The 24,587-nt window shown below is 54.6% G+C and overlaps 1 protein-coding gene across 1 annotated transcript; it reads right to left on the bottom strand.

The window, feature by feature from the left end:
- Positions 1-6,537: 6,537 nt before the first annotated feature.
- LOC116815701 (thyrotropin-releasing hormone receptor-like) lies at positions 6,538-14,569 on the bottom strand. Its single transcript, XM_032764279.2, has 3 exons — positions 14,065-14,569; positions 12,877-13,300; positions 6,538-9,088 (listed from the first exon to the last, which is right to left on the bottom strand). Exons 1-3 carry the CDS (start codon positions 14,439-14,441, stop codon positions 8,657-8,659), a joined length of 1,233 nt encoding a protein of 410 aa, XP_032620170.1. The 5' UTR covers positions 14,442-14,569; the 3' UTR covers positions 6,538-8,656.
- Between the last annotated feature and the right edge of the window lie 10,018 nt (positions 14,570-24,587).

The following is a 24,587-nucleotide window of genomic DNA, read 5'->3' on the forward strand; positions in this document are numbered from 1 at the left end:
ACCCCAAACCCGCTCCTGGTGGCTCTTCCCCTCCCCAGCAGCACGTGGCTCCTTGAGGACAGAACAAAACCCTTTCAAGGTTTTCCACCAGGCCTGACAAAACCTCAAGAGGCTGAATGGTCCAACCTTGGGGAGGGTCCCTTTGCACTACCCCCATGGGGTCTGTGCATAGCTCTGGAGCCAAGAGACTTGTCTTGTGACAGACATGTTCTCTCTGTCACTCTCCCGATGCTTGTGAGGGGGTGTGTCTTCCTATAGGCAGCCGAGATGACCCGGCTAGGGTTGGGGTGAGCCAGGTAATGACTTGGGTTGGATTTGCCTCCCAAGGAGGTGCAAGGGATGGAGAAGGCTCAGATATTGCCTTCAGGAAGCGGCTGGCCACCAATGCACAGGACTAACCTGTGAGTGGTTCATCACCTGCTGGTCTGCCCCTGCCGTCCAGTGAGATCAGTGGACAGTTGGGAGGTAGCTGGTGTGCAGAGTGCAGAAGTGAACAGAGCCGGAAGTTGCACTTTACACAATTGGGCCCTTGATGAGTCAGTGCTGGGGCCACCAAGTAACTGCAGGAGACAACAGCACCTAAAATCTGCCCTGCCCCGGGTCTGGCCGAGGGAGGCCAAGCGCACCCTTCCCTCTGGCCATGCAGGGTCTGGAGTGGTTGTTGGGAAACCATATAAGGCTCCTCCCGGGACAGAGGGAATTGTCCTGCTCCTACCCACAGCCAGCCTGAAGAGTGAGCTATGGAGTTGGGCCAGGTCTGGCCCCCCTCAGAGCTCACTAACCCTCTCAGGTTATGTGGCACCATTTAACACACCCCTCCCTCCCTAGCCCTGTGCGCCCCACCTCCCTGCCATCCCCATCACATGCCTCTCCCAGAAGCAGCTGGTACCTGCTTTGCCTGACAGCTTAGACTCCACAGGTCTTCCCCCTCCACCTGTCTCCCTTCCATTAATCTTCCTTTCACGTTCCTTTCCCACGCCTTGACTGGCATCTGACAGGTCTGGGCTGAGAGACTCGCCAGGAATCTCTGGACCTTTGCGGCTCGCTGAAGCTCAGGACGAAGATGCCGGCTCCCTGGCTGCAGCCTGTCAGGTTCGGAAGCTACAGGTTGTCTCAACCACATGCACGGAGAAGAGAGACAAGGCGGAAAATGTGAGATGAGGAGGGGATGGAGGAGATGGTGGGCAGGGCCCCTCCCTGGGTAGAAGCATCAAGCAGGGGACCCTAGCATCACCTTGCACCCCTGGCTTCACTGTTTGCTGCCCTCTGAGACAGTCTGTTTAATATATTCAGCAGCCCCCCCAGCCCACTGGGCTCAAAGGCTTCTGCCATCTGCTTACATCTGTTTCAGGGTAGGAAGGCTGGCCCGATGGTTAAAGCCCTCGCCTGGAACCTGGGACACCTGTGTTCAAGTCTCCATTCTCCCACTGATTCCTCGGGTGAGTCGCCCTGTGCCTCAGTTTCCCATCTGTGCACTCAGCATAATAGCCCTGCCCTGCCTCCCAGCAGGGTGGTGAGGAGAAATGGTCACCCCTGGAGTACCAGGCCTGTGGAAAGGGACGAGCTCACTCAGCTGTGGCTGGCTAGCAAGGAGAGGAGCCTAACTGCTCTGCTGAGGGGAGAGGAGCTTGGAGCCTCCCTAGCAGGAGGCAGGCCTTAGGCCCGGCTAGTGGGGTTTGTCAGGGACTTGCCAGGGGTGGTGGAGTGAAGCCAGGGCACCAGGTGCTTAGCTGAGGGGAAGGGGGGGTGGGTCTGAGAGCTCAGAGGGCGAGTGGATTGACAGCCTCAGGGGCGGCTGAGAACTTAAGCCCAGGAGGGATAAAGGCTCCTTTATTCTGTGTTTGGGGATTGCGGCTTTGGACTCCACCACCCAGAAGTGGGGAGGGAGGTTTCAACGTTCATAGTGACCTGGCTGGAGGGCTGAGCCATAGGCTAGCAGAATGGGCAAGAAACAGTGGGGAGGAAACTGAGGCAGAGCAGCTGCAGCACCAGGCCCTGCCCTGAGGAGCCACATCCCCTCGAGGAGTGGGGCTCAGCGGCTGCTCACCCTGCCAACCAGGGAAGGTCTGTGAGGCAGAGCCCTGGGAAGCGAGTGAAGAGATGCGCACCCCAAGGTCGTCCTTTGGCCAGTTGCCACTTTCTCTCCCTCCAGTGCTGGCTGGGTTTGACTAGACGCCTTGAGGGGCAGATGAGTAAGCGGGTAGGGGAGCCTATTCCTGGTTTCGCTGGTGTCTGCTATAACCCAGCTCAGCACAGTCCACTCCTGCCCTGCCTGCCATTGTCCCTGGAAAGAGAACTGCCCTGGGTCAGCTCGAGGGCAATAGGAACAGCAGGGCCCACGCGCCAGGCCTCTGGGAGCTGTAGCGTGGCTGCCTGTGACAAGCAGGGTTTAATAAACCCGACACATTGCTCCTCTAACAAAGCAGGGAAGGTAGAGTCACGAATCGAACCACCCTGGCAACCACAATTGCTTTGCAGTTCCCCAATAGCTATTTAGGGACCTAATGAGGGGGAGAGTGGAGGAACCTGCCAGCGGTTCCCCCAGGGAAGGTGGGGGAGGTACGGCCATGGTGCTGAGGCAGCACCTGCAGCCTGGTGCAGTTCCACAACCACCTGTGACTGGATGCTGCTTTTGCTGCTCCCCTCCACTGGCCCTGGCTGCTAGGGCAGAGCCTGCAGCTTCCCTCTACCCTGCTGCTTTGACCCTTTGCACAAGCTGTTCCAAGTTATTTCCTCCCCAAACCCCCCAGAGGGAAGGCCTCTGCTCTCCCTTCCCTGAGCCCGATTCTCCTCTCGTGCCGGTGGGAATCAGCGTAACTCGGCTGCGGTCAGTGGTGTTACAGTGGCAAAGGCAAGGGGAGGGAGGAGAATCAGCTCCTCGTTCTCCTCTGGTGACTGGCAGGTGCTGATCGCCAGGGTTCCAGCTTCACCCTTCACTGAGCCTTACACGTGACTGGCCATGCTGGGTCAGCCCAATGGTTCCCCAGCCCAGTATTGTGTCTCAGACAGTGCCCAGTGCTGGCCACTTAGGGAATGAGCAGAACGAGGCAATTTATTGAATGATCCATTCCTTGTTGTCCACTCCCAGCTTCTGGTTTAGGGACATCCAGAGCATGGGGTTGCATCCCTGACCAACTTGGCTAGTAGCCATTGATGGATCTAAGTTCATAGAGGATATCTAATTCTTTCTGGAACCCAGTTATATGTTTGGCCTTCACAGCATCCCCTGGCAAGGAGTTCCGCAGGTTCACTGTGCGTGGTGTGAAGAGGTACTGCCTTTTGTCTGTTTTAAACCAGCTGCCGTTTAGTTTAATTGGATGACCCCTGTTTTTTGTGTTATGTGAAGGAGTAAATAACACTTGCTCTTCACTTTCTCCACACCAGTCATGATTATATAGACCTCTGTCATATCCCCCCTTAGTCATCTCTTTTCTGAGCTAACGGTCCCAGCCTTTTTCATCTCTTCTCTTATGAAAGTTGTTCCAGACCCCACATCGCTTTTGTTACACTTCTCTGTACCTTTTTCCACTCTAATATCTGTTTTGAGATAGGGCGACTAGAACGGAACGCAGCATTCCAGGTGTGGTGGACCAAGGATCTATAGAGTGTCATTCTGATACTTCCTCTGTTCTCTCGCCCTGGACGCAGGGGCTGATTTGCTGCCTCAGGGGCGCTCAGAGGTGCCAACACGTCTCAGCTTGCCAAGCGCTGCAGGGAAACTAGCTAGTGAAACATGGCCTGAACTGGGAGCACCCAGGGTGTTTCCAAATTGCCTTTAGTGAATGATACACGCACTCTGTGTGTGTGTGTGTGTGTGTGTGTGTGTCTCTCTCTCTCTCTCTCTCTGCTGGTTGCTGGCATCTTACAGGAGGCTGAGAAAGGGAAATCCTGGCTTGTGGTGGGGAACATATCCTCCTTGGGAATGGGGGTGGCTCAGAGAGGGAGATTTTCACGTGCCTCGTGCTTGGGCTGTGGTGACTGACAGTCCCTGCTAGACAACGGGTCCTTGGCATATGGGAAACGAGTAACTGAGTCCAGGTCCTCGCTAACAGATGCCCTCCGCTGGCAAGAAACACAACCCTTCTTCACCCCTTCCTTGGCTTCCTGTCCAAGGGCATGCAGCCTGAGTTGCCCTCTTCCCAATCCAGGCAGCTGCTGTGGGAAGGGCCTGCCATGCCTCTTAGGGCTGGCACGTGGAGGATCTGGCTCAGATACTTGCTCCTGGGCAGACAGGATTTGCTCCCCCAGGGAGTCTCATAGAGCAAGAGTAGCCATCAGCCCCTGCAGGGCTCTGGCACTGTCTAGCTCCAACACGCTCTGATGAGCAACTCATTGCGTTCATAACTAGGGCAGGTGTCCTAAGGGCAGCGAGCGAGCAGGGGAAGAGAGGAGGTCGTCGAGTCTATATGACTGAAAAAGACAGTGCAAGAGGAAAGAGCAACTCAGCTCGCGGCTTGTATTCACGCGCCTCACACTTCACTCCTCTGAAGCCTGGTGGTAACGTACACGCGCACTGCTGGTGTGTGATGCACGCTGCAGGAGATCCTGTGCCAGCAGCCAGGGGAGGAGCGCAGGTTCTGGGCTGGCTGGGGAGTTAGAGGGAAGTGGCAGGTTTCTGCACAGGCCCCTGATGCTTTGAATAGGCCTCTACCTTGGGGCGAGGGAAAGGAGGCTGAATTTTCAGCTCTCCCTCAGGCAATGTGACTGGGGGCTTGCAATTCACATTTCCTTATATATACTGCAGTGACCTGGCAATTGCCTGCCACTCCCTCGGTTGGATATCATCAGTGCTCAGCTGTGTGCTAGACCCTCTACTGCTAACAACAGATGGAGATTCTCCTTCAGCCACTGCTGGGGTCCTTAAAAAAGAAGAGCTGGAACATAGGGCTGTCAGAGGGAGCAGAAGACACTGAGAGGATGACAAGGGGTGCTGGTGAAGGCCCAGGAGAGCAAGCAGTGATTTGTACCAGAGCCCATCCCATCCCCTCCTCCCCCGTACCTGTGCTCAGCTCCTGCTCCCAGCATAGGGTCCAATGCCTGGGGAGCCCTGCTACCTAGCTTCCCACATCACCTGGCTCCAGCAAGGGCTCTGCCCCAGGTTCCCAATGGCCCCCCTGTCCACTCCTGCCTGCAGCATCATCCCTGGCTCCCACCGCTAGCACCAGCAGCTACTACCTTGGAGGGCGTGGGGCGGAAAAGGGACTGGCAGAAGCCCTGAAGCACTGTTCCAGCTCCTAAAAGAAGTACTGGAAGGTGTAGGGGAGCATTCTGGCATGACACGAGCACGCCTGTTCCTAGGTGGAAGGGGGCTGTGCCCTGGCAGATTTCTCTCTTTGCGGCTGTTGGGAAGTTCTGAGCAGCCCTGGGAGGAGGATAGTGCCAGAGCTGTGAATCCAAAGTAGTTGTAAGTTTGTCACTAGCCAGTTGACACCGCTGCACGGTTGACTGCAGGGATCTGCTTTGTGATGGGAAACGGGGCCGCTTTTGTGTGGGGAGGGAGTGGGTGTCTGACGGCGCAGAGGTGAATCTGAAAACTCAGCCCTTGAGTGGCAAGACAAATTCAGCTGCATGAGGGACTGGGAGTTCCTGCTGTTAGGTGCCAGAGCTCCCTGGCCTCTGCTGCTGGCTGATGTGTGATGCTGGGGGCTGGACTCTGGAAGCATTGGCACCCCTGTCATGTGACAGGGAAAGTGAGGCATGAGGGAAACTGAGTCAAAGCCAGGGCTAGAATTCCTAAGGCACTGCCGGAGTGGCTCTGCTCTCTGGTCTGTCTAGTCCAGGATCCTGACTCCGATGGTGGCCTGTACCTGATGCTTCAATTCAATGGGAGGGGCAAGATCCCCTGTACTAGGTATTATGGGATAACCTGCCTGCCCCCTGAGAGCTAGTGGCTGGTTTAAGCCCTGAAGCAGGAGGGTTAGCTCTTTTCCCAAGCACGCGGTTTGTTCTAAATCTGTATTATTGCCCCTCTGGCTGTTCTTGCTGGCCAATCCTTTTTTAAATCCCACTAACCTCTTGGCTTCCAGGAAACCTTGTGGCAACAGGTTCCACAGGCTAATCAGGCCTTGTGTGCAAAAGTATTTCCTTCCTAGCTTCCTTAAATGTGCTACCTTTCTCTGTCGCTCGCGGGTTGAGAAGCTCTTCCCAGCTCCAGTGAGCGGCCCCGGGCCACTAAAACTCACCTCTCCCCTTCAGTCCTTTTGGCCTCTCTAGCTAAGCAGGTTCAACGAGCATCTCTCATCCATTTCCAGCGTGCGTATAGAAGGCTAGAATTGGCCCAGCTCAAAGCCTGGGCTCCTAACTCTCGTGCAGTTTGCAGGGGTGGAGGGAGGGGTTGGAATCTCAAAGCAGCTCAAATACTGCAGACGTTTTGTACATCTCTGTTATGAGCCTAACCAGAACCCCTGATCTAAACCGCCCTGTGCTGGGGGCTGCATCGCTCCGTGTTCTAGGCCGTGAACAGATACATGACAAGAATTTCTGAATGAACGATTTATTCTCCGAGAACGTTACAAGTAATTTACAACAAGAGGCCAATGCCTTCTGCTTCTGTACTTGCTCTGCCCAGGTTCCTTAGCCTCCGGGAGCCACGGCTGGGGCTGAAATCCAAGATCTAGCAACCAACCTACCAGCATTTCCCCCCATCCAGCTAGCGCAGCCATGGCGTTATTTATTCAGGACTCCTCCCCCATCAGAACCCAGCTCAGGGCTACACCCCACGTCAGAGGGAAAAGCAGCCAGCTGTGCAGCCCAGTCCTCACATGGAGCAACTCTCTGTGGTTCAGCAGAAGGGGAGGAAGTCCCAAAGCAGGCAGTTGTAGGCTGAGTAAACTGGGATCTGCAACTAGCCAGCGAAGACCAGGCCGTGGGTTATACTTACCCCTGCAAATGGCTTCTCAGGGTGCTGAGCAAGCCGGTGGAAAAACAGAAATATAAATACCCAGAAACACAAAGGCTTGAAATACAAAGGGCCACAGGGTTTTAGGTTCTGCAAATCCAGGCGTGAATTAAAACAATAGCTACCTGGGTTTATGCTGAGCTATCCAGACTCACGTGGATACAAACCGCAGCTCCTGTGTGGGGCAGTCCGGGGCTCTGTATTCATGTTGCAGGGGCTCTGGCCATTGGAGGGCACGGCACACCCTGCTCGTAGGCCCGTGCTTTGGTCAGAAATAAACCTGGAGCGAGGCCAGGACCGGAGGATCTAGGAATTCTGCAGGGTTTTGAGATGGGGGCTGGTTCCCGATTTTGCTCCCTGTTTGTAATGGGCTGAACCAGAACTTTGGATCCAAATACACCCGATCTTTACATCCAGATCCAAAATTCATGGCTGCAGCCCATGTCTAGTAAAACCAAATCAATAATGCAGGCAGGCAGTATGTATGTGGGGGTAAAGTCTATCTAGTCTCGCTCCCCTTTCTTCCTCACTCGCGAGCCCAGGACAACTGAAACTCCAGTCCCAGCATTAGCTGCCCTCGTCTCACCCCAGTTCTCACCTTCAGAGGGCCCTTTGCTAAAGAGCCGTTCCAAGGAGGGAGGGTGCAGCTCTGCAAGCAGCCCTTAGCTCCCCAGGACTGTCGGTGACCCCAGCTAAGGACAGACAGGCCACCAAGCCACTGCTGCCCGAGCTGGCAACCTTTGATCCTTAGCTGTCTTAGACCTTAGATCTCTGGAGCAGGAGTTTCTCATTCTGGAGGCTTTGCCATCATTTAGGAGCCAATGGAGATGATTCTCTAACGCAGTCATTGAGCTGGACAAGGCCAGCATTCGAAGAGTTAAATAGCAAGAGCTCCTCTCTCTCTTTTCTGTTCAATGCTCAGTGATCTCCTACGAGCCCCCCGTGGAACCTGCAGCTGCAGTGCAGGGGCGCTGATATTGGCTGCAACACATTAGCTGGTGAGCAGAGCCCTGGCTGGTAGGACACTGGGCTGTTTGCTCCTTGCGATGTTATCCATAGCCAGTCTCTTTTTGAATCTTAAGTTCTTCACCTTCATGACTTCATGTGGCGGTCAGTTCCACAGTCATTGTGAGAAAAGGGATTTCCTTTTATCCATTTTGAATTTCCCACCTTTCAGTTTCATTGAGTGTTGCCTCGTTTCTGTGTTATGAGACAGGGAGAACAGAAATTCCTCACTACCAGCTCTGGAGCACTGCTGCTGGATTGTTAACTGCCTGCTGTTAGTGGAATTGTATGGATTTTTTTTCCCCATCCAGTATCTGGACTTCCTCCAAGGCTGGACACAGGAACCCAAGCGCCACTGATGAGCTCAGAGAAGCAGTAGCACTCCAATTTTTATAGCTCTTCTGACAGTGCCACAGCCTTCAAAGAGGTGCTAGCGAACCCTTGGGAAAACAAGTGTGTCTGTTTTGGGATCTGTGATCCCTGCCTGAGACTGGCTGCCTCACCACCGGGCTGCATGGTGGGAACTGACCCATGTCAGAACATCTAGGCACAAAGTGGGGGCTGGTTTGATCACCTCTGTGCTGGCCCTCTCAGTCTCTGTGTGCCCTGGAGTTTCCCTCACCCAGGTGTGCTCTGTGAGTGCCAGCGCTGGACATCGATGTAGATCGGATCTGGATTTTGAGCCCAGCCTCCCCAGTGCACGGGGCACATCTATATATGGAGACGGGGGAGCCATGGAGATGGCGGGGGCGTCTACACCACACTGCAGTACAGCTTGTCCCCGTTGTCGTCCTTGCTCCATGGTGGTGGCTGCTGCTGCTTGGGCAGAGCCGTGTTGCTCGCCGCTGGGGCCTGTTTGCCTTCCTTGGGGTCCAGGGGCTGGGGGGTGGGCGGCAGGGGCTCCCTCGCCAGGCTGTAGCTGGCCGTGCCCATGTACAGGCTGTGGGGCGTTGGCTCCCCCCCGCACTTGCACAGCCGCTTGAAGGCGGCCCGGAACTTCTGGGACATGAGGTTGTAGACAACAGGGTTGATGGCGCTGTTGGCGTAGACGCAGAGCCGGCAGAAGAGGATGAACCACGGGTTCAGGAAGGGGTTATCCATGAAGGAGTTCACCAGCACCAGCGTCCGGTAGGGCATCCAGAGCAGGGCGAAAAGGATCACCACCACCGCCAGCATCTTGATGACCTGCAGAGGGGACATGGTGGGGAGGCCTAGCTGAGTCATTAGTGCTCTAGAGTGTCACCATGGGGACAATTCGCCTCTCATGGAAACCAACTCCCAGACTCCAATCTCACCACTCATTGCAGCTGAAGCACTGTCTGGGCAGGTCCCCATAGTCACAATCACCAGAGTCAGGCCTGGAGCCACGTCACACCCTCTCCCACTTGGCCCATGGCTATCAGGCCAGCAGGGCCTGTTGGCTCAAAGCTGGGAGGGCGGGGAAGGGTAGGGGTGGGATTCAATGTCCTCCCCTGGCTTTGTGTTGCTTGGGGATCTGCCGGAGCAGGGCTGTGGGCTTTGCACTGACTGCTCAGCACCTGGCTTGCTGTCTGCAGCCAGCACTCCTGCTTTCACAGAGCCGTGAGGTGGAAACCCAGCCAGGCATCCCTGGGCATCCCTGAATGTCCCCGTGCCAAGGCACGGGGGCCCTGCCTGAATCTGGCAGGCCGAGCAAGCTGTCTCCTCTGGTGTCCCACAGGTTTGCAGCAGGGAAGAATTATGCAGGGCTGGAAACTGACAGCCCCCCCCCCCCCCCCGAGCATCCCTGGGAGCTCTCCGGAGGCAGCCCCAGGCAGTGACCAGAGGGCTGGGCTATAATCAGGGCTTGGCTAGGGGGGTGGGAGGTGTCTCACTTACAATGGAGAAGCAGACCTGCCAGCTGCAGCAGCACATTGCTAAGACCGAGCAGCACTGCCTCCAGGATAGGCAGCTCCAGGACCAATCGGACTGGACAAGAGCACTGGGGCGGGGAGTGGATTGGCTGAAATGTCTCGACGCTATGAGCTACTGAAATCAGCCCCACACAGGGAGGGCCAAGAGAAGGCTGGTTTTCTGTGGCTCGCTCCCAGACAGCCGCAGGTTCTACTCCCAGGGTAGCTCTGCAGGTGTTAGGACAAACTACAGCCTGCGGGACTGCCAGCCCTGTGGAGCAGCGGGGCTACGGCAGGCTCCCTGCCTGCCCTGGCCCCCATGCCGCTCCCTGAAGCGGCCAGCACCACATCCCTGAGGCTCCTGGCTCGGGGGGGCAGAGGGCTCCACGTGCTGCCCTTGCCTGCAGGCACTGCCCCCTGCAGCTCCCGTTGGCCAGGAACGGGAACCACGGCCAATGGGAGCTTTGGGAGATGGTACCCACGGGTGAGGGCAGTGCACCCCACCCCAAGGAGTCACTGCCGGACACGCTGGCCACTTCCAGGAGCGGCGCAGGGACATGGCAGGTAGGGAGCCTGCCCTAGCCCCACTGCACACCACTGCCACCCCAGAGCTGCTTGAGGTAAATGGCACCAGGCCAGAGCCAACACCCCAAACCCCTCCTGCACCCTGCCTTGAGCCCCCTGCCACACCCCTCCTGCACCCCAACCCTTTGCCCTGAGCCCCTTCCTGCAGCCCCCTGCTAGCCCAACCCTGAGCTCCCCCCCCACAGCTTTGCCAGTGCCCCTCAGTCCTGCCCTCCAGCCACCTGCTAGCCCAGCCCTGGGCTCCCCACCGCCACAACTTTGCCAATGCCCCTCAGTCCTGACCCACAGCCCCCTGCTAGCCCAGCCCTGAGCTCCTCCATCTCTCCCAGACATGTTTTACTAATGCACTTGTGTCCTGATTTGTAAAAATCCTCCAATCATCTGCTTCTCTAGAATAAGTCTATGAGGTGCCGGTTTATTTCAGCCCTTTTTCGCAACATCCCCCATGGCCCTAATGTTACTGATGGGCTCCAGAAAGACAATCCCGTCTCTGAGCGAATGATTGAATCCCTGTGGCACACCGGCCTGGATTCACTCACTATTCATTGCGTCGGGCTCGAATAATTTCCTGTCGGCTGCAGTTAGGTTATCGGAGATGCGTGTCTCCCATTAGCAGTTTTGATGGCTTATTTATACTGAATGGAGCCACAGGAGGGAGAGAGAGCAGAGCCCATGTGTGGGGTTCAAAACAGAACTGGATAAGTTCATGGAGGATAGAGCCATCAATGGCTATTAGCCAGGATGGGCAGGGACACCCCACCATATTCTGCATTTCCCCGGCCTCTGACTGTCAGAAGCTGGGACTGGACGACAGAGAATGGATCACACGATTGTTGCCCTGTTCTGATCATTCCCTCTGAAGCACCTGGCATTGGCCACTGTTGGAAGACAGAACACTGGGCTAGATGGACCATTGCTCTGAGCCAGAATGGCCATTCTTATGTGGAACATCTGTGTCTTCTACTGAGGTGGTGACAGCCCCTCCCCACAGTGCGCTCCCCTAGTCCTGGCCACCTGGGTTACAAATTGGGTAGCTGGGCATTATTAACAGGAGCAGAAACTCAAGCTGGCCCTTGCATGCTGACTGTCCCCTGCTCATCTCTCTCTCTCTCGCTCTCTCTCTCTCACACACACACACTCTCTCGCTCTCTCTCTCTCGCTCTCTCTCTCACCCTCCTCCCAAGTTTAAATGCAGAAGAGAAGCATTTGTGCAGTTGCCTCATTGGGCCCTTTGGCTCAGCTGCCGTGGGCTGTCCCTGGAGGTGGTGGTGTTTGACCCAGGATTTCCTGGGAAGCTGTCCAAAGTCAGATTTACAGCCCCTTCCAGGCCACAGCAGCAGCACCAGGCCCAGAGGTAAGTTTCTTGCCAGTCTGCTGGCTCCAAGCAGAGTGCAGGTGTGTGTGTGTGTGTGTGGGCACCAGTGTAAATCAAGTCATGTCATTAACCACTAGAACAGAGGGCCACAAACTGTGGGGCGAGCCCCCTGCTAGGGTGCGGAGGAACATTCAGGGAGACATGCAGGGAGCCAGGTCACCCTGCATGGGTGAGAAGGGAAGGAGTGCCACTCAGCTCTGCTCCTAGCCCCAACTCCAGCTGCTGGCCCAACTGCCAGCCCATGTCTGGGGCTCTGCTCCCAGCCCCAGCTCTGGCCCCAGCCTCCTTACCTCTGAGCGGGACGTAAAAAGTTTGAGGACCACTGCACTAGGACCCAGCTGTTCCCCAGAGCGGGGGATGCCACTGTTCCACTCCAGCCTCCTTTATCCCAGCGCTTGCCATCTTCCCCTTTGGTCCCCCGACACTCTGACACTTGGCCGCCTGCCTGTAATGTCCCCCGACTTAATACCCACACCTGTCTGCCTCTCGGTCCCTGGGCTTGGGGGGTGGGGAAGGCTGAGCCATGGTGGCCTTAGGAGGATGCTGTCAGACAAAGTTACTTGCCCCCACCCCCTGTCCAGCCCCTCTGAGCCCATCACTGTCACCAGTGTAAAGCAGGATGTGCCCCCCCCATCCCCAAGGCTCAGCATGTGGTGTGGGGCATGCACGTTGCCAGGGGAGTTAGACATTCCCCCCATGCAGGGCCCAGTATAAGGCTAATGCCTGTGGCTTAAGTAGGGCAGAGTTTGGCACCGGACTGGGAGGCCTTGTGCTCGGCTCCTCCAGAGAGCTTGTGCTCTTCCCCCTGAGAGTCCAGCCAGACCAGTTCCTCTCTCTCCCCCCTCCCCCATGGCTGCTGTGCTCAGCTAGACCCTCAGGGTGGCTGGGCACGTCCGTCAGCATGGAGGGCGTCTCCCAGCCATCTCAGCCTGGCAGCACCGGGCAGCATCTTCCTTCTTTAAATAAAGATGCTCAGGTCACCTTTCCGGGGGGCCACCACCCCACGGTTTGCTAGAGCATCGATTTTGCATGCACACCGTCCGGTTTGCTCCAGGCAGCATTTACCAGGTGTGGGTCAGGAGGTCCTGCTGTGCACCTGGCTACACAAGCCAGGCACAGAGCCACCAAGGAGATCTCCATACCTGCTTCCGGGAGGACAGAGCCCCTCTGGTCCTGGAGCGGCTGCTGGGCTTGCTCCCCCGTGTGTCCACTCCGTTCTTCTCCTTCCCGCTCCTCTCTCTCCAGGGCTCAGCGGTGGCGTCAGCTTGGTCGGGGATGGGGCTGGCGAAGAGGATTCTCCCGATCAGCCCGTAGAGCATGGTGGCCACAAACAAGGGGGTGACAAAGAAGAGGGCAAAGTCGAGCAGGTAGATGGGTAGGTAGAGATTGCGGGAGACCTTGTAGCCACATTCCAGGTGCTGGCTCTTGTTGACATTGATGTCGACCAGGAAGAACCAGAGCGTGCAGTAGATGGAGGTGCAGCTCCAAACGAAGGCAATGATGCGCTTGGCCCGGGATACCGTGCACATGGTGTGGGCGCGCATTGGGTGGCAAACGGCGATGTACCTGGGGATAGGAAGGATAGAGCCGTGACACTGGCCAGGAGCAAAGAGCTAGGCAGGCAGGGTGGGGCAGAGACGACTTGTTATTATACAGCTGTATCACCACCTCTGTTAAGATTTATCACAGAGATCAGCACACTAGGAGCCTCAGTGATATTATAATGAATCTTCCAGCCAGGAATAGATCAGTGTGATGAATCTGCCAAGGATGAAACTGCTGCTGCTATTCTGGATCCTGCTTGGGAGGCTACAGGCAGCCACGTGGGGAAGGTCTGGGGTAGTTGAGAGGATGGTTGGAGACCTGAAGAGTCAGTGATGGAGGCAGCTATTTCTGGTGGCAGCTAAGGGTGACTGAGCTGAGAATTCTGGAGCTGCAGATGTGTAGCTGGGGCGCTCTCGGATTCAGAGTAAGAGGGCACCGTTTAGTGTCTAGTGACTGATTCCCCTTTGACCCGGGCTGGGAACAGCTAGAGTTGCTACCACTCACTGGTTGGTGAGCAGCCTCTGAGAGGCCGTGGTGAGCTGGGTCTAGTTAACGTTAGTGCTAATTGATTCCCTTCCAGGGTGTCTCACCAGAGAGGCCAAGAATAGACTAGTCACCAGAGACAGAACTACTGTCACATCCCTAGAGGGGGTCTGTTTGCATGAGGGCAAGGGGCAGGGCATGGCTAAGGAGCAGTTTGCCCTGTCCTGTGGGCAGAGGGATCTAGCCACCAGGGCTGCCAATCCAGCACCAAGAGCAAAGGGGCAGGCTGCGTCCTCTCCCACCTCTCCACGGTGAAGGCCGTGATGGAGCAGGAGGAGACGTTGATGCCCAGATACTGGAAGTAGGTTATCCCGAGGCAGCCGGCATGCCCATAGATCCACGTCCCTGCCAGGCTGTCCGAGATGTTCGGCAAGCCAGCAGCCACCAAAACCATCAGGTCGGCCACTGCCAGGCTAACTAGGTAGCAATTGGTGGGTGTCTTCATCTCCCGGGTGATGAGGACCACGAGCACCACCATGATGTTGCCCACGATCCCCACCCCACAGATCACCAGCACCAGGAAGACCGAGATGGCTTTGTATTCAATCACGTCGAAGATGGCATCACTGCTGGCCAGGGAGATGTTTGTGGGACTGTCGAACTTGCTGCTGTTCTCCATGGCTGCGGGCAGGTTGGAGGCGGGAGCCAGTACCGCTGCCTTCCTACGTGCTTCCAGACGGTGCAGCTCTATAGAGAACTGGAAAGGGCAGGTCGGTGTCCCCAGATACCAAGAAATGGTCTTTGGCCTTTGGCAGCCAGATGCTCGGAGGCTTCGTCAGATTAAACTGGCTCAACTTCGTTTGCTGCAGGAAAAGCACAAAGAACCAAAGTGAAGGATTATGCGCCTCATCCCCTGCAAACCACTTCTCCAATTCCCCCACTCCTCCAAGGACTCAGCCCGGCAAACCCCCAAGAGTGAATGATTTCTCATTGGCTCTGCAAGCATTGACCCAGCCCCTGAGGAGGGCAACACAGTCTGCTGTCTGTCGTTCTTTATCCAGCATAGCCCTGTCCCATGAAGCGGGATGAGATCTGAAGCAGCAGGACTGGAAGGGTGTGGGCAACCCAGCAAAAACTGGAGGGGATGAGGGACTTTCAATCTGTATCCGGTGTTTGTGTCATAGTAGAAAGGGGACTGAAAGGGGGGGAAAGGAGGACAGAGACATTTACACATTGAGTTTGATATGACTTTTATATCCAGTGTTTGTTGGGGGGTTACCCTGTTCCTTGGGGCTTGTGGGCGAGTGGTAGGAACATAGATGGAAAGGGATCTGGTCCATTGCAAAGTACTCCTGAACAGCTCAACTCCCGCTTTTCCTTCAAATATCTTAAATCATCCTTCTTCCACTTCAGCTGCGGCTTTTCATTTGATTCCATCACAGGGGCACGATAGGGCCTTTTTTATCAGTCAGAAAAAATCAATAGAGTTTGCTCGTTGAAGTTTTGTACCAGCAGAGTATCACTGAGGGCTTTGCTGGCCTCCTGTTGTTCCTTTTAGGTTTCACGTTTAGTCCCTGCTCCTCACGTGTGTCTTGGGTTATGTTACAGTGTCTTTTCACCTCAGGGCAGCCTGGTGTACACGAGCGGGTTAGAGCGACATAAGCTGCCTTGCGTCGCCCTACCTGCAGAAGTGTCTTCACTGAAATTGGGCTCCCGCTGGTGTACATGCCTCTCTATGCCGATTTAGCAACCCCAGCTTCCCGAGCAGCACAGAGACATGGTTGATGTAGTTAGCTCGACAGTGTCAGTGTAGATGCTGCGTTGCTTATGTCGACCGCTACCGGCTTTCAGGCGCCTTCCCACAGTGCCCCACATGGACAGTACAATGGACACAAGCGCTTCTGGTGAGGACATGCATCCCCGAAACAAGGAGCCACGTGCACATGCACACACATGATTTGATAATTGCGGTGGCCGTATGTAGGGTAGACGTGGCCTCAAAAATAGCCAATCTTGCAGGTTTGCCCCAGTAGATATATTCATTCTTCCTGATGCCTTTGTTCTTCTTATGTGCATACTCTTTCTGAAGCGCTCTGAAAAATTATTAGAAAATCTGGAAAACCAGGTAACATGGTGCCTCATGAGGCTGAGGACAATTTCTGTATGACACGCGTTCACCCTTGTGAAAGCATGACTACTAGCAAAGAATGGCTGCAAACCTCCTTCGTTAAATGAAGATTTCAAACATCCGTTAAAATGTCCCTAAAAATCCAGACCAACTCTCTTATCCCCAGGAGCTGTTTTCAGGTGGTCCCTTTCAAAGGCTGGGTTTCTCTGAGGGAGGGGTTGAGAGTGTATGCATGGGAGTGTGGTTTTTTTATTCCTTTTTTGTATTTTGCTAAAGGTACCATGGAATAGGGTAGCTGAACCATTAACTTAAACAGGGCTCAGCGCTCCGGTTCTAGGCCACGTGCTCCCAGTTGGGCCAATTAAGAGGGCGGGACAGCACCAGTGGTCCGACAGGAGTCATACGGGACTGTACGAGCAGGGGATGAGAGAGGTGGTTCCTGGGAGAAGGCTGAAGGCAAGGAGAGTGTCAGGAGGGGTTTGCTGGCTGTCATCCCCAAATCAGACAGCCAGGGCTGAACAGACGAGTGGGGTTGCATCCTGGAAGGCAGGGCTGGGTTGGCTGTCCTGGCTGAAGTGCTGGCAGAATACAGTGGGGTGGGGTGAGAACAAAGCTGGGTTTTAAGGACTCTGTACACTGGGGTGATCGGGACTCTGTTGTGGGCCTCCTGTTATAACCTCTTTGCACTGATTTTGTTGTTAAACTGTATTGATGGACTAGAGAGGCTAAGCTTCCATGGAGTTACTGGGGCCCAAGAGGGAAACTGAGGCAGGGCAGCCATACAGGGGCACTCAGGAGAAGGCCATGTGTTTACATGCCAAATAAGTTGTTAATTCAAAATATTTACTGCTAAAGTATTTGATACACTATTTTAAGAACATTTTGTTTGCATCTACTGCCTCAAACACTAAAATATAGTTTTCCCTAATATTCCATTCCTGCTTTTATTTGACTTATTAAATCCAAGTTTAATCAATTTAGTTCATCTACATTCCAAACCTTAACCTGTGAAAGAGTTACAGGTTTCCAGAACAACAAAGGGCACAACTAGTGTGCAGAAAAGTGTAAGCAACTCTTTATATAAAAACTAGTTTAAACTGGGCCTGCATTTTGTCTCCTACGTGGATGTAGTAACCAATTTTAGGTTGTTAGATTTCTTTTTTTCTTTTTTTTTTTTTTTTAGGCTCTGTGTTTTGCGTAAAGTAATGCTGGGGAGGGGGAGGGAACCAAGTATGAATGTGTGGGTGACACATATAAAACTAGTTTCAATATATGTTTATGGTGGTTGAGCCCTAAAATCGTATACACATCAGCTTGAATGTATTTTTAATTTGTTTTGCGGAGCAGGGTAGAGTGGGGCTGGAGTGACTAGTGCTGTGCCTATGGGTTTTACGATTTGCTAACTTTTACTTCTTTATCTGTCCTTCAAAAACTGTACAAAACTCAGAAGGCCTCTATTACAACTTAAGCCAATAGAAGCTAATCTCAGATAAACATAGAAGGCTCTGGAGAAATATATTAATTTGAGTAAATGGAATAAGGGAAATTGGTATAAAAGTTAGACATGTCTTTCAGCTAGGGTCACTCCGCCAGTTTTGAAAGACAAACGTGAAAGGAATTATGTAGGAAGAGGACATTTTATTCCTGGTCCAGAAATCAACAGATATAAGTTTAACTACTAAATTTATGTAGGTTTTGCAAAAAGTTTGATACATCTACACACTCCTTTTGGAGAGTGGATCATGTTTCTTTAGATAACCACTAAAACACAGAACAGAAAGTAGGGGGGCTGAGGAGGAGGGTGGCATATGCCAACCTTCTTATCCTTGTCCTTTAAACCTTAGAAAGCCTGGGCTGGTGTTTTAATATTTGTAAAGCTCCTCTGTAAATGAGAGGGGATTTTATACTATCCCCTGGAATCTATAACTTTCTTCATGCGTTACAGATGGTAAACATGTGAACTATATTTCCAGGTTTTTGTTCAGCTGGGGTTGCTTTTGCATGGCGGGCTATTCATTTAAGCAAAGCTCTGCTAAAATTAACAGGCCTCCTTCAAGCTAAAGCCAATCATGCTAATTTACAATAAATACAAAGAAATACATTACCTTGACTAAATGGAATACGGGAAGTAATAAAAGTTAGGCATGTATTCATCCAGGGTCTCTCTGCCAGTTTTCAAGGACAAATGTTATGTAGAAAGAGGTAATCTTTATTTCTGGTCCAGAAATAAAAACAAATCTGGCTAATTGCTAAATTTACATAACTTTGTTGTTAAAAGTTTAGTAAAGGAATCTACATGCATGCCCCTTGTGACTGGCATTTTAGCTCTAATTTACATTTTAAAATATGCTGTAATGACTATTTCTATAGCCTGTAGATTTAGAAAAAACCTGCAGAGTGACTCAGGAAAATGTGATGCAATTTAATATTCTATGGTGTGTGATTCTGCAAGACAGCCTGGGGTAAAAGAATGCCTTCTGATTGGCTGAGCCAATGAGGTGTGCTTTGTCCCAACATCCCGGAACAAGGTTTCCAGTTTCTGCCATTTGGCAAGTAACAGTCTATGGGATGAGACGCTTATCTCTTCCTCCTGCCTTTTTTCCATGGTAATGTCTGAAACTTAAGGTGGCGGTGGAACAACTGTACTCTGTATAGTGTAACTAACTCGATGGCTGTATTTTCCTCTCTGTGTCACTAATACTGTGACCTTTTGCAATTGTTTGATCAACTTTATTTAGAATTGTACTAGCAGTGATAAAAAAAATCTAAGGATGCATGATGTGTATTAATATTTCTCCTTTATTCCTCATTAATACTTTGTACAGTTATTTAATTACCTTAGTTAGAAATACACTAACTGCATTAAAAAAAATCTCTAAAAACTGAGGAAAATGCACGCTAACATATATATGTCCTAACACTTTTTATTCTGCTTTTACTAAGATTTTGTATATATTATTTAATGACTTTATTTAGAAATGCACCTAATGGCATAAAACACATTTTCCCATAAAAATGCATAATTCTACATACGTATTAACTCGTTTCCTTTATTCCTTTCTCATGAAGACTTTGTCCAATTATTTAATGGCTATTTAGAAATGTACTAAATGCATAAAATGTAAATGAGAAATGCCTGTTCTGTATAAAGACTTTATTCTGTCATCCCTAAAAAATTAAAATTATTATATAACTTTATTTAGACTTGTGCTCTTAACATGCATTCTTAGAAAAAAAATTTAACACCACTATAGTCTTCTGTCCCTGAGACTTTTCGTACCCCTGCTTACTAGACTTTATTTAGAATTGCACTTAATGTGGAACATACATGTTCTTCAAATGAAGAAAAGGCATGGAAAACTCTATTAACTTACTTAATTCTAATGCTCCCAATAAGGTTAGATTAAATGGGAATTTTAAAGCGCTCTCTCTCTCTCTCACCCCACGCACCCCCAAAATAGCTGACAGCACCAAAAATGCGTGTGTCCAAAAATTACAGCTAGGGACGGCAAAAGGGGGCATGGAAAGTTGTCAGCGTATGTGATGAGAAAAGATATAGGGTTAAAACTACTGTGCTGACTATTCTCTGCTGCAACCTCGTCCTCCTCCCAGAGCAATAGGAGCTGGAGACAGAGGTGCCGGGGGGGCTGCCGCACCCCAGGGCTTGAGGTGGTTTCCAGGGGTAACGGTTTGGTTCAATGGCTCTCAGCCCCCGCACTGGGCACATTGTTCCTGCGCCCCTGCACAGTGCCACCTGCTGCATGTTCCCTGGTGTGGGAGCTTTCTGGGGCAGGGCCAGCCTTTGTCATGCGTCTGTGCAGTCCCTAGCCCAGGGCAGCCCTGGCTGCAATCACATTGGCCACAATAATTCCTAGACAGAGCCCTGTGCTGGGCAGGAGGGAAGAGGGAGAGACGGTGCCAGTGCGGTTAGGGGTTGCAGGGAAGTTGTAATTACCGTGTCCGCAGCACAGGGAATTAATGTGTCAAAGAACCCCAGCCCTGTGCTCCTCCTGGAAATGCCCAGTGAGCACCCCCAGCCAGGGCTTAATGTCTGACAAAAGAGATGCTGCAACACAAGCAATTTTTTTACATTCATAACTGATACAGCAAGCCTGGAGGTGCCCGGGGGCCAGAACGGCCAGACCTGGAGGTGCCCGGGGCTTGGAACAGCCAGGCCCAGAGGTGCCTGGGGGCTGGGCTTGGAATGGCCAGGCCTGGGGGTGCCCGGGGCTTGGAACAGCCCGGCCCAGAGGTGGCCTGGGGGCTGGGCTTGGAACGGCCAGGCCTGGGGGTGCCCGCGGGCTTGGAACAGCCGGCGCAGGGTCCTGGGCTGGGCTTGGAACGGCCAGGCTGGGGGTGCCCGGGGCTTGGAACAGCCAGGCCCAGAGGTGCCTGAGGGTTGGGCTTGGAATGGCCAGGCCTGGGGTGCCGGGGGCTTTGGGAACAGCCAGGCCTGGAGGTGCCCGGGGACCAGAACGGCCAGGCCTAGAGTTGCCCGAGGCTCAGCCTTGGCACAATTAAGCCGTGCCCCAACCCCCATTGGCTCTGCCTGGAGGGCTCCATTAGGATTCGAGCCACTGGCAGCATCAGCACACTGCTGGCTCTGTGTGTTCGCCTCGATCCAGCCCATGTGCATCACCATATAACAGCCCCCGCCCCCCCTCCCCGTCAGTCTCAGATACGGCGAGCAAATCGAATGATCCTGCTCTCCAGCCCTGGATGGCCCGCCCCTCCTGCTGCCAAGCGACCGCAGACTCCCTCCATAGCGGGACTCACAGGTGTCCTGTGCCCTTGCCTGGTACGTTCAGCAGCTTCCCCGGCTCTCTGGTGGCTCCGCCCGGGTGGGCGTGCAAAGATGCAAGGGCTGGGTCCTGGTAGCTCAGGGCACGGGCTCGCTCACTCTCTGGTTCCCGGCTTTTCTGGCAGGGCAGGCTGGAGTTTCAGCGAGGGCCTGATTCAGCCACGGTGCTGAGCACCACAGCCGGCGCCCGGAAGCCGAGGGGAGTTGGGAGCTTGTAAGCAGGATCGAGCCGACATCTCATGCGTTAAGGAGTTCTGAGCGGGTGCCATGGCTGGGTTGGGGGGGGACACTCCCCATGAGGGGCTTTCTCCAGCTCATGGTCAAGTCACATGTCCACATGGGTCTCTGAGCCCCCCGTCAACCACAGAAGTTAGAGCTGGGTTAATTCACCAAACCCAATGCAGAATCCTCCCGCAGAGCGCATCTCCTGGGGCTCCAGCCAGGCTGGCGGGGAGCCCACTCCATGATGCTTCCAGGGGGCATGTCACAGCACCCACTCCCCGCGCGGGCAAGCTACACCCGCAGCCCAGCAAACAGACGGGTGGGAATGTAAAGGATCAGAGGCCGGAAAAGAGGTGGTTAGTTCCTGCGTTTCACTGGGCAGCTGTGGTGGTTGTGTGTCGCGGGAGTTTGGTGATCTGGGTGCACGCTCTGGTGATCTGGGTGCATCCTTTGGTGATCTGGAGGCATGCTCTGGTGATCGAGCAGCACGCTCTAGTGATCTGGAGGCATGCTCTAGTGGTACGCTCTGGTGATCTAGCGGCACGCTCTGGAAGCACACTCTGGTGATCTGGAGGCATGCTCTGGTGATCTAGCGGCACGCTCTGGAAGCACACTCTGGTGATCTGGGTGCACGCTCTGGTGATCTAGCGGCACGCTCTGGGTTCACGCTCTGGTGATCTGGAGGCACGCGAACCAAACCGGTAATCGGTGTTCATAGCGGTGTGGCTGAGCGCACTCTGCAGAACCAGCCCGCTCGCTGCTCCCCGTGGTCTCTCCCGCCAGCGCCCCGGTGATTCCCCGCCTACGCCGGCAGGTTGGCGCGGTGAGCTCCGCACAGGGGCCAGCGATCGCAGAGCAGAGCCCCGAGAGCCCCGCTGCACCAGGGACGGGGCGGCCGGGGCGCCGCTGAGCGGGGCTGGCTGGGCAAACGCGGGCAAGGCGGCGCCCTGGGAATGGGACCGCGGCGCGTCAATTGCTCCGAAATTTCGCTTTGGATCCAACCCAAACCCCCGAGCGCCCGCGCTGTTCCCATGTCCCGCCGGGCCTGGTAGCCCCGGACGGAGTCTGCTCTGGTTTCCATGATGATTGGAAACCGATTTTCGTGCCGACTTGTGGTTATTTCCTAGGATTGTCTGACGCTCTGGAAGGGGGTTTCAGTCCCCCCTGCGGGGAAATGCAGAAGGCTCCGGTTGTTCTGGTCAGACCCGAAATGAACCCGAATCTCGACCTCCTGCCGACCGCGGCATCTGCCTCCCCCGCCCGGCTCTTCGCGGGAGCGAAGTTCTGGTCTCCACCACCTGGTTCCGCCCCAGCGGCCGCCCGGGAGGGAGCCCGGGGGGGTGTCGCTGAAAACACCCCCTGCTTGGGTGTCCGGACGGCTGCAGTCCCCAGAAGGGAATGACCCAGCGAGCCAAGCCGCCCTGCCTTGTGACCGCTGCGCCAGGCGGAGGGGGGTTAAGGACCGGTCTGGTCCTGCCAGACGCCAGGCTGCAGCCCCCGGACAAGACACCGCCCCGGGAGATCCGGCGGACTGGATGGACACTCGGCCAGCGGGCAGCACCAGGTCACTTTCAAGCTGCTTCCCCACTTAGCAGCTGCCTTGGTCCCGCTCTGCTGCCCCAGGAGCCCTGCGGGGAATGACTTTGGTTCTTCCCCTCACGTCGGACGCTAGACCCGCATTGACACTGCTGGCTCGCCTGGCTCTGTCCATCAGACACGCCCAGCCCCTGGCCATCCCTTCCCCACTTTCCAGCCGCTCCAAAGCACCAAAGAAACTTCCCTGCAGAACTTACCTTCAAATGCACTGCTTCCTCCTACAGTCTCAGCTGGAGAAGAGCGGTCCCCTCACCTCAAGGCTGGCGCACCGGCCAAGGACCCAATCTCGCCTGTGTGGCGTGGTTCCTCTCGGTCTCTTCCCCGCCAGACAGCAGCCCATCTCCCTCCCTCTCCCCCTTCTGCCTGGCTGGGGCCGCTTGCTCACAGATATAAGAGGGCTCCTCATCAGCTGATCCAGCTCCTCACTCTCTGGCTAACCTATGAGAGGAGAGACGAGTCCCCGCTGCCTCACTGACAGCAAGAAAAAACCAGGAGTGGCTAGTGTGACCGAAGCCCATGAGGGCAACCCACAGGTGCCCCCGGATGCTGGCCTTCCTGTGCCGGATTGAGGGCTTCATTCCCCATGCTTGCAGGTGTGTGCAGGTGCACAGGCCTGGTCCTCTGGGATCAGACCCCCACAGGCCAGGGCCTGTCAAAGAGGGACGCAAGAATGACCCCAGACACCGCTCCCTGGTCACTAGCTCTGCAGGGTTTGAGAGGAGTCTCTGTACCTCACTGGGTGGCCTGCGGAGCTGGAGCCATGTGTAGAGTGTGGGGGCGGCTGCGAGCCATTGAACCAAACCGTAATCCCTGGATATGATGGAAACCACTTCAAGCCGGGGGGGTACAGCAGCTCCCCCAACACGCCTGGCTCCAGCCCCGATGTTTATGGCACTGGCCAGAATCAGTCCCTAACCTGGGTGCCCTGAGTGGTGCTAATGAAGAGTTCCCTGGTTCCGCTGTCCACAGGATTTGGGTGCTGAAACCAACCACCCAGAGCGGCAGGGACAGAGCATGCTGCTCCTTCGCCTCTAGAAGGGAGAAGTACATTATATGCCCCCAACAGGGCAATGCTTAGATACCATGGGGAGGGGCCCAATAGGACAGGGAGAGTAAAGGCAGAACCTGATGATTACCTGGTCTGTTCATTCCCTCTGGGCACCTGGCACTGGCCACTATCTGAAGCCAGGACATGGCTGGATGGACCTTTGCTCTGACCCATACTGGCCATTCTTCTGCTCTAAGTGGCTGCATGGGAAATGGAGTCTCTCCACTGGCTGGTTGTACCCCTGGTTTCCAGTGGGGTCAGTCCCAGCACAGGGCTTCAGGCCACCCCAGAAAGTCTCCCTCTGCCAGGGCCCTCCTGCAGCCTGGAATGAGGATCACAGCTCTGGCTAGGGTGGGGGCATGGCCAATGGGTGAAGCTCATCTCCACCAACAGAGACCCTAGGATGTCCCCCAGGGGTAGTGAAATCTGCCCTCCCCATTAGCGCTCCCAAGGGAGGGCAAAGGCAGGACACAGGTGCCACTCCTCATGGGGAAGCCGGGGGCTTTGCTGCAGCCAAGGGGTCTCCAGCCCCTGTGCTAGTTCGGGGGGAACCTGGCTCAGTGGGTGTTTGTTTGACTAGGACACTGGCTCCTAGCAAACGGCAGATGCACCAAGGAATCTCAGCTGGCGGCAGGTGGGCTGGGGATCCCTGTATCAGGACAGGGGCTTTGCAGGTTCAGAGGCCAGTACCTGGGGTAACTTTCACAGCCCATGGTGGAATAGCAGCGTGGGACGGATTGGGCATGGCCATGCCCCAAGGGAGAGGAGGGGACCAGCTCTCAGCATCTTTGGGCAAGTCCCATAAGCTCACTCTGTACCTCGGTGTCTCCATCTGTACAGTGGGGGTGTTGGCACTTCCCTACCTCAGGTGGGGGTCAGGTGCGGGCTTAGTTAATTTGCTCATGTTTGCAGAATGCTCAGGAAATGTCAAGTGCCTCCTACTCCGTATTCCTGGTGCTGTGAGCACCAGGTGGGGATCCAGCCAGTTGGGCTATGGGGCATTGGGCAATGGTCTGTTCAGATAATTCAA

Source organism: Chelonoidis abingdonii, chromosome 19, assembly GCF_003597395.2.
Source record: "Chelonoidis abingdonii isolate Lonesome George chromosome 19, CheloAbing_2.0, whole genome shotgun sequence".
Classification (NCBI taxonomy): domain Eukaryota; kingdom Metazoa; phylum Chordata; order Testudines; family Testudinidae; genus Chelonoidis; species Chelonoidis abingdonii.

Coding starts and splice junctions, on each gene's coding strand:
- LOC116815701 (XM_032764279.2), bottom strand. CDS start 14,441: ATGGAGAACAGCAGCAAGTTCGACAGTCCCACAAACATCTCCCTGGCC. Junction 13,301..14,064: donor ACGGCCTTCACCGTGGAGAG/GTGGGAGAGGAC, acceptor TCCTATCCCCAG/GTACATCGCCGTTTGCCACC. Junction 9,089..12,876: donor CTCTGTCCTCCCGGAAGCAG/GTATGGAGATCT, acceptor TCCCCTCTGCAG/GTCATCAAGATGCTGGCGGT.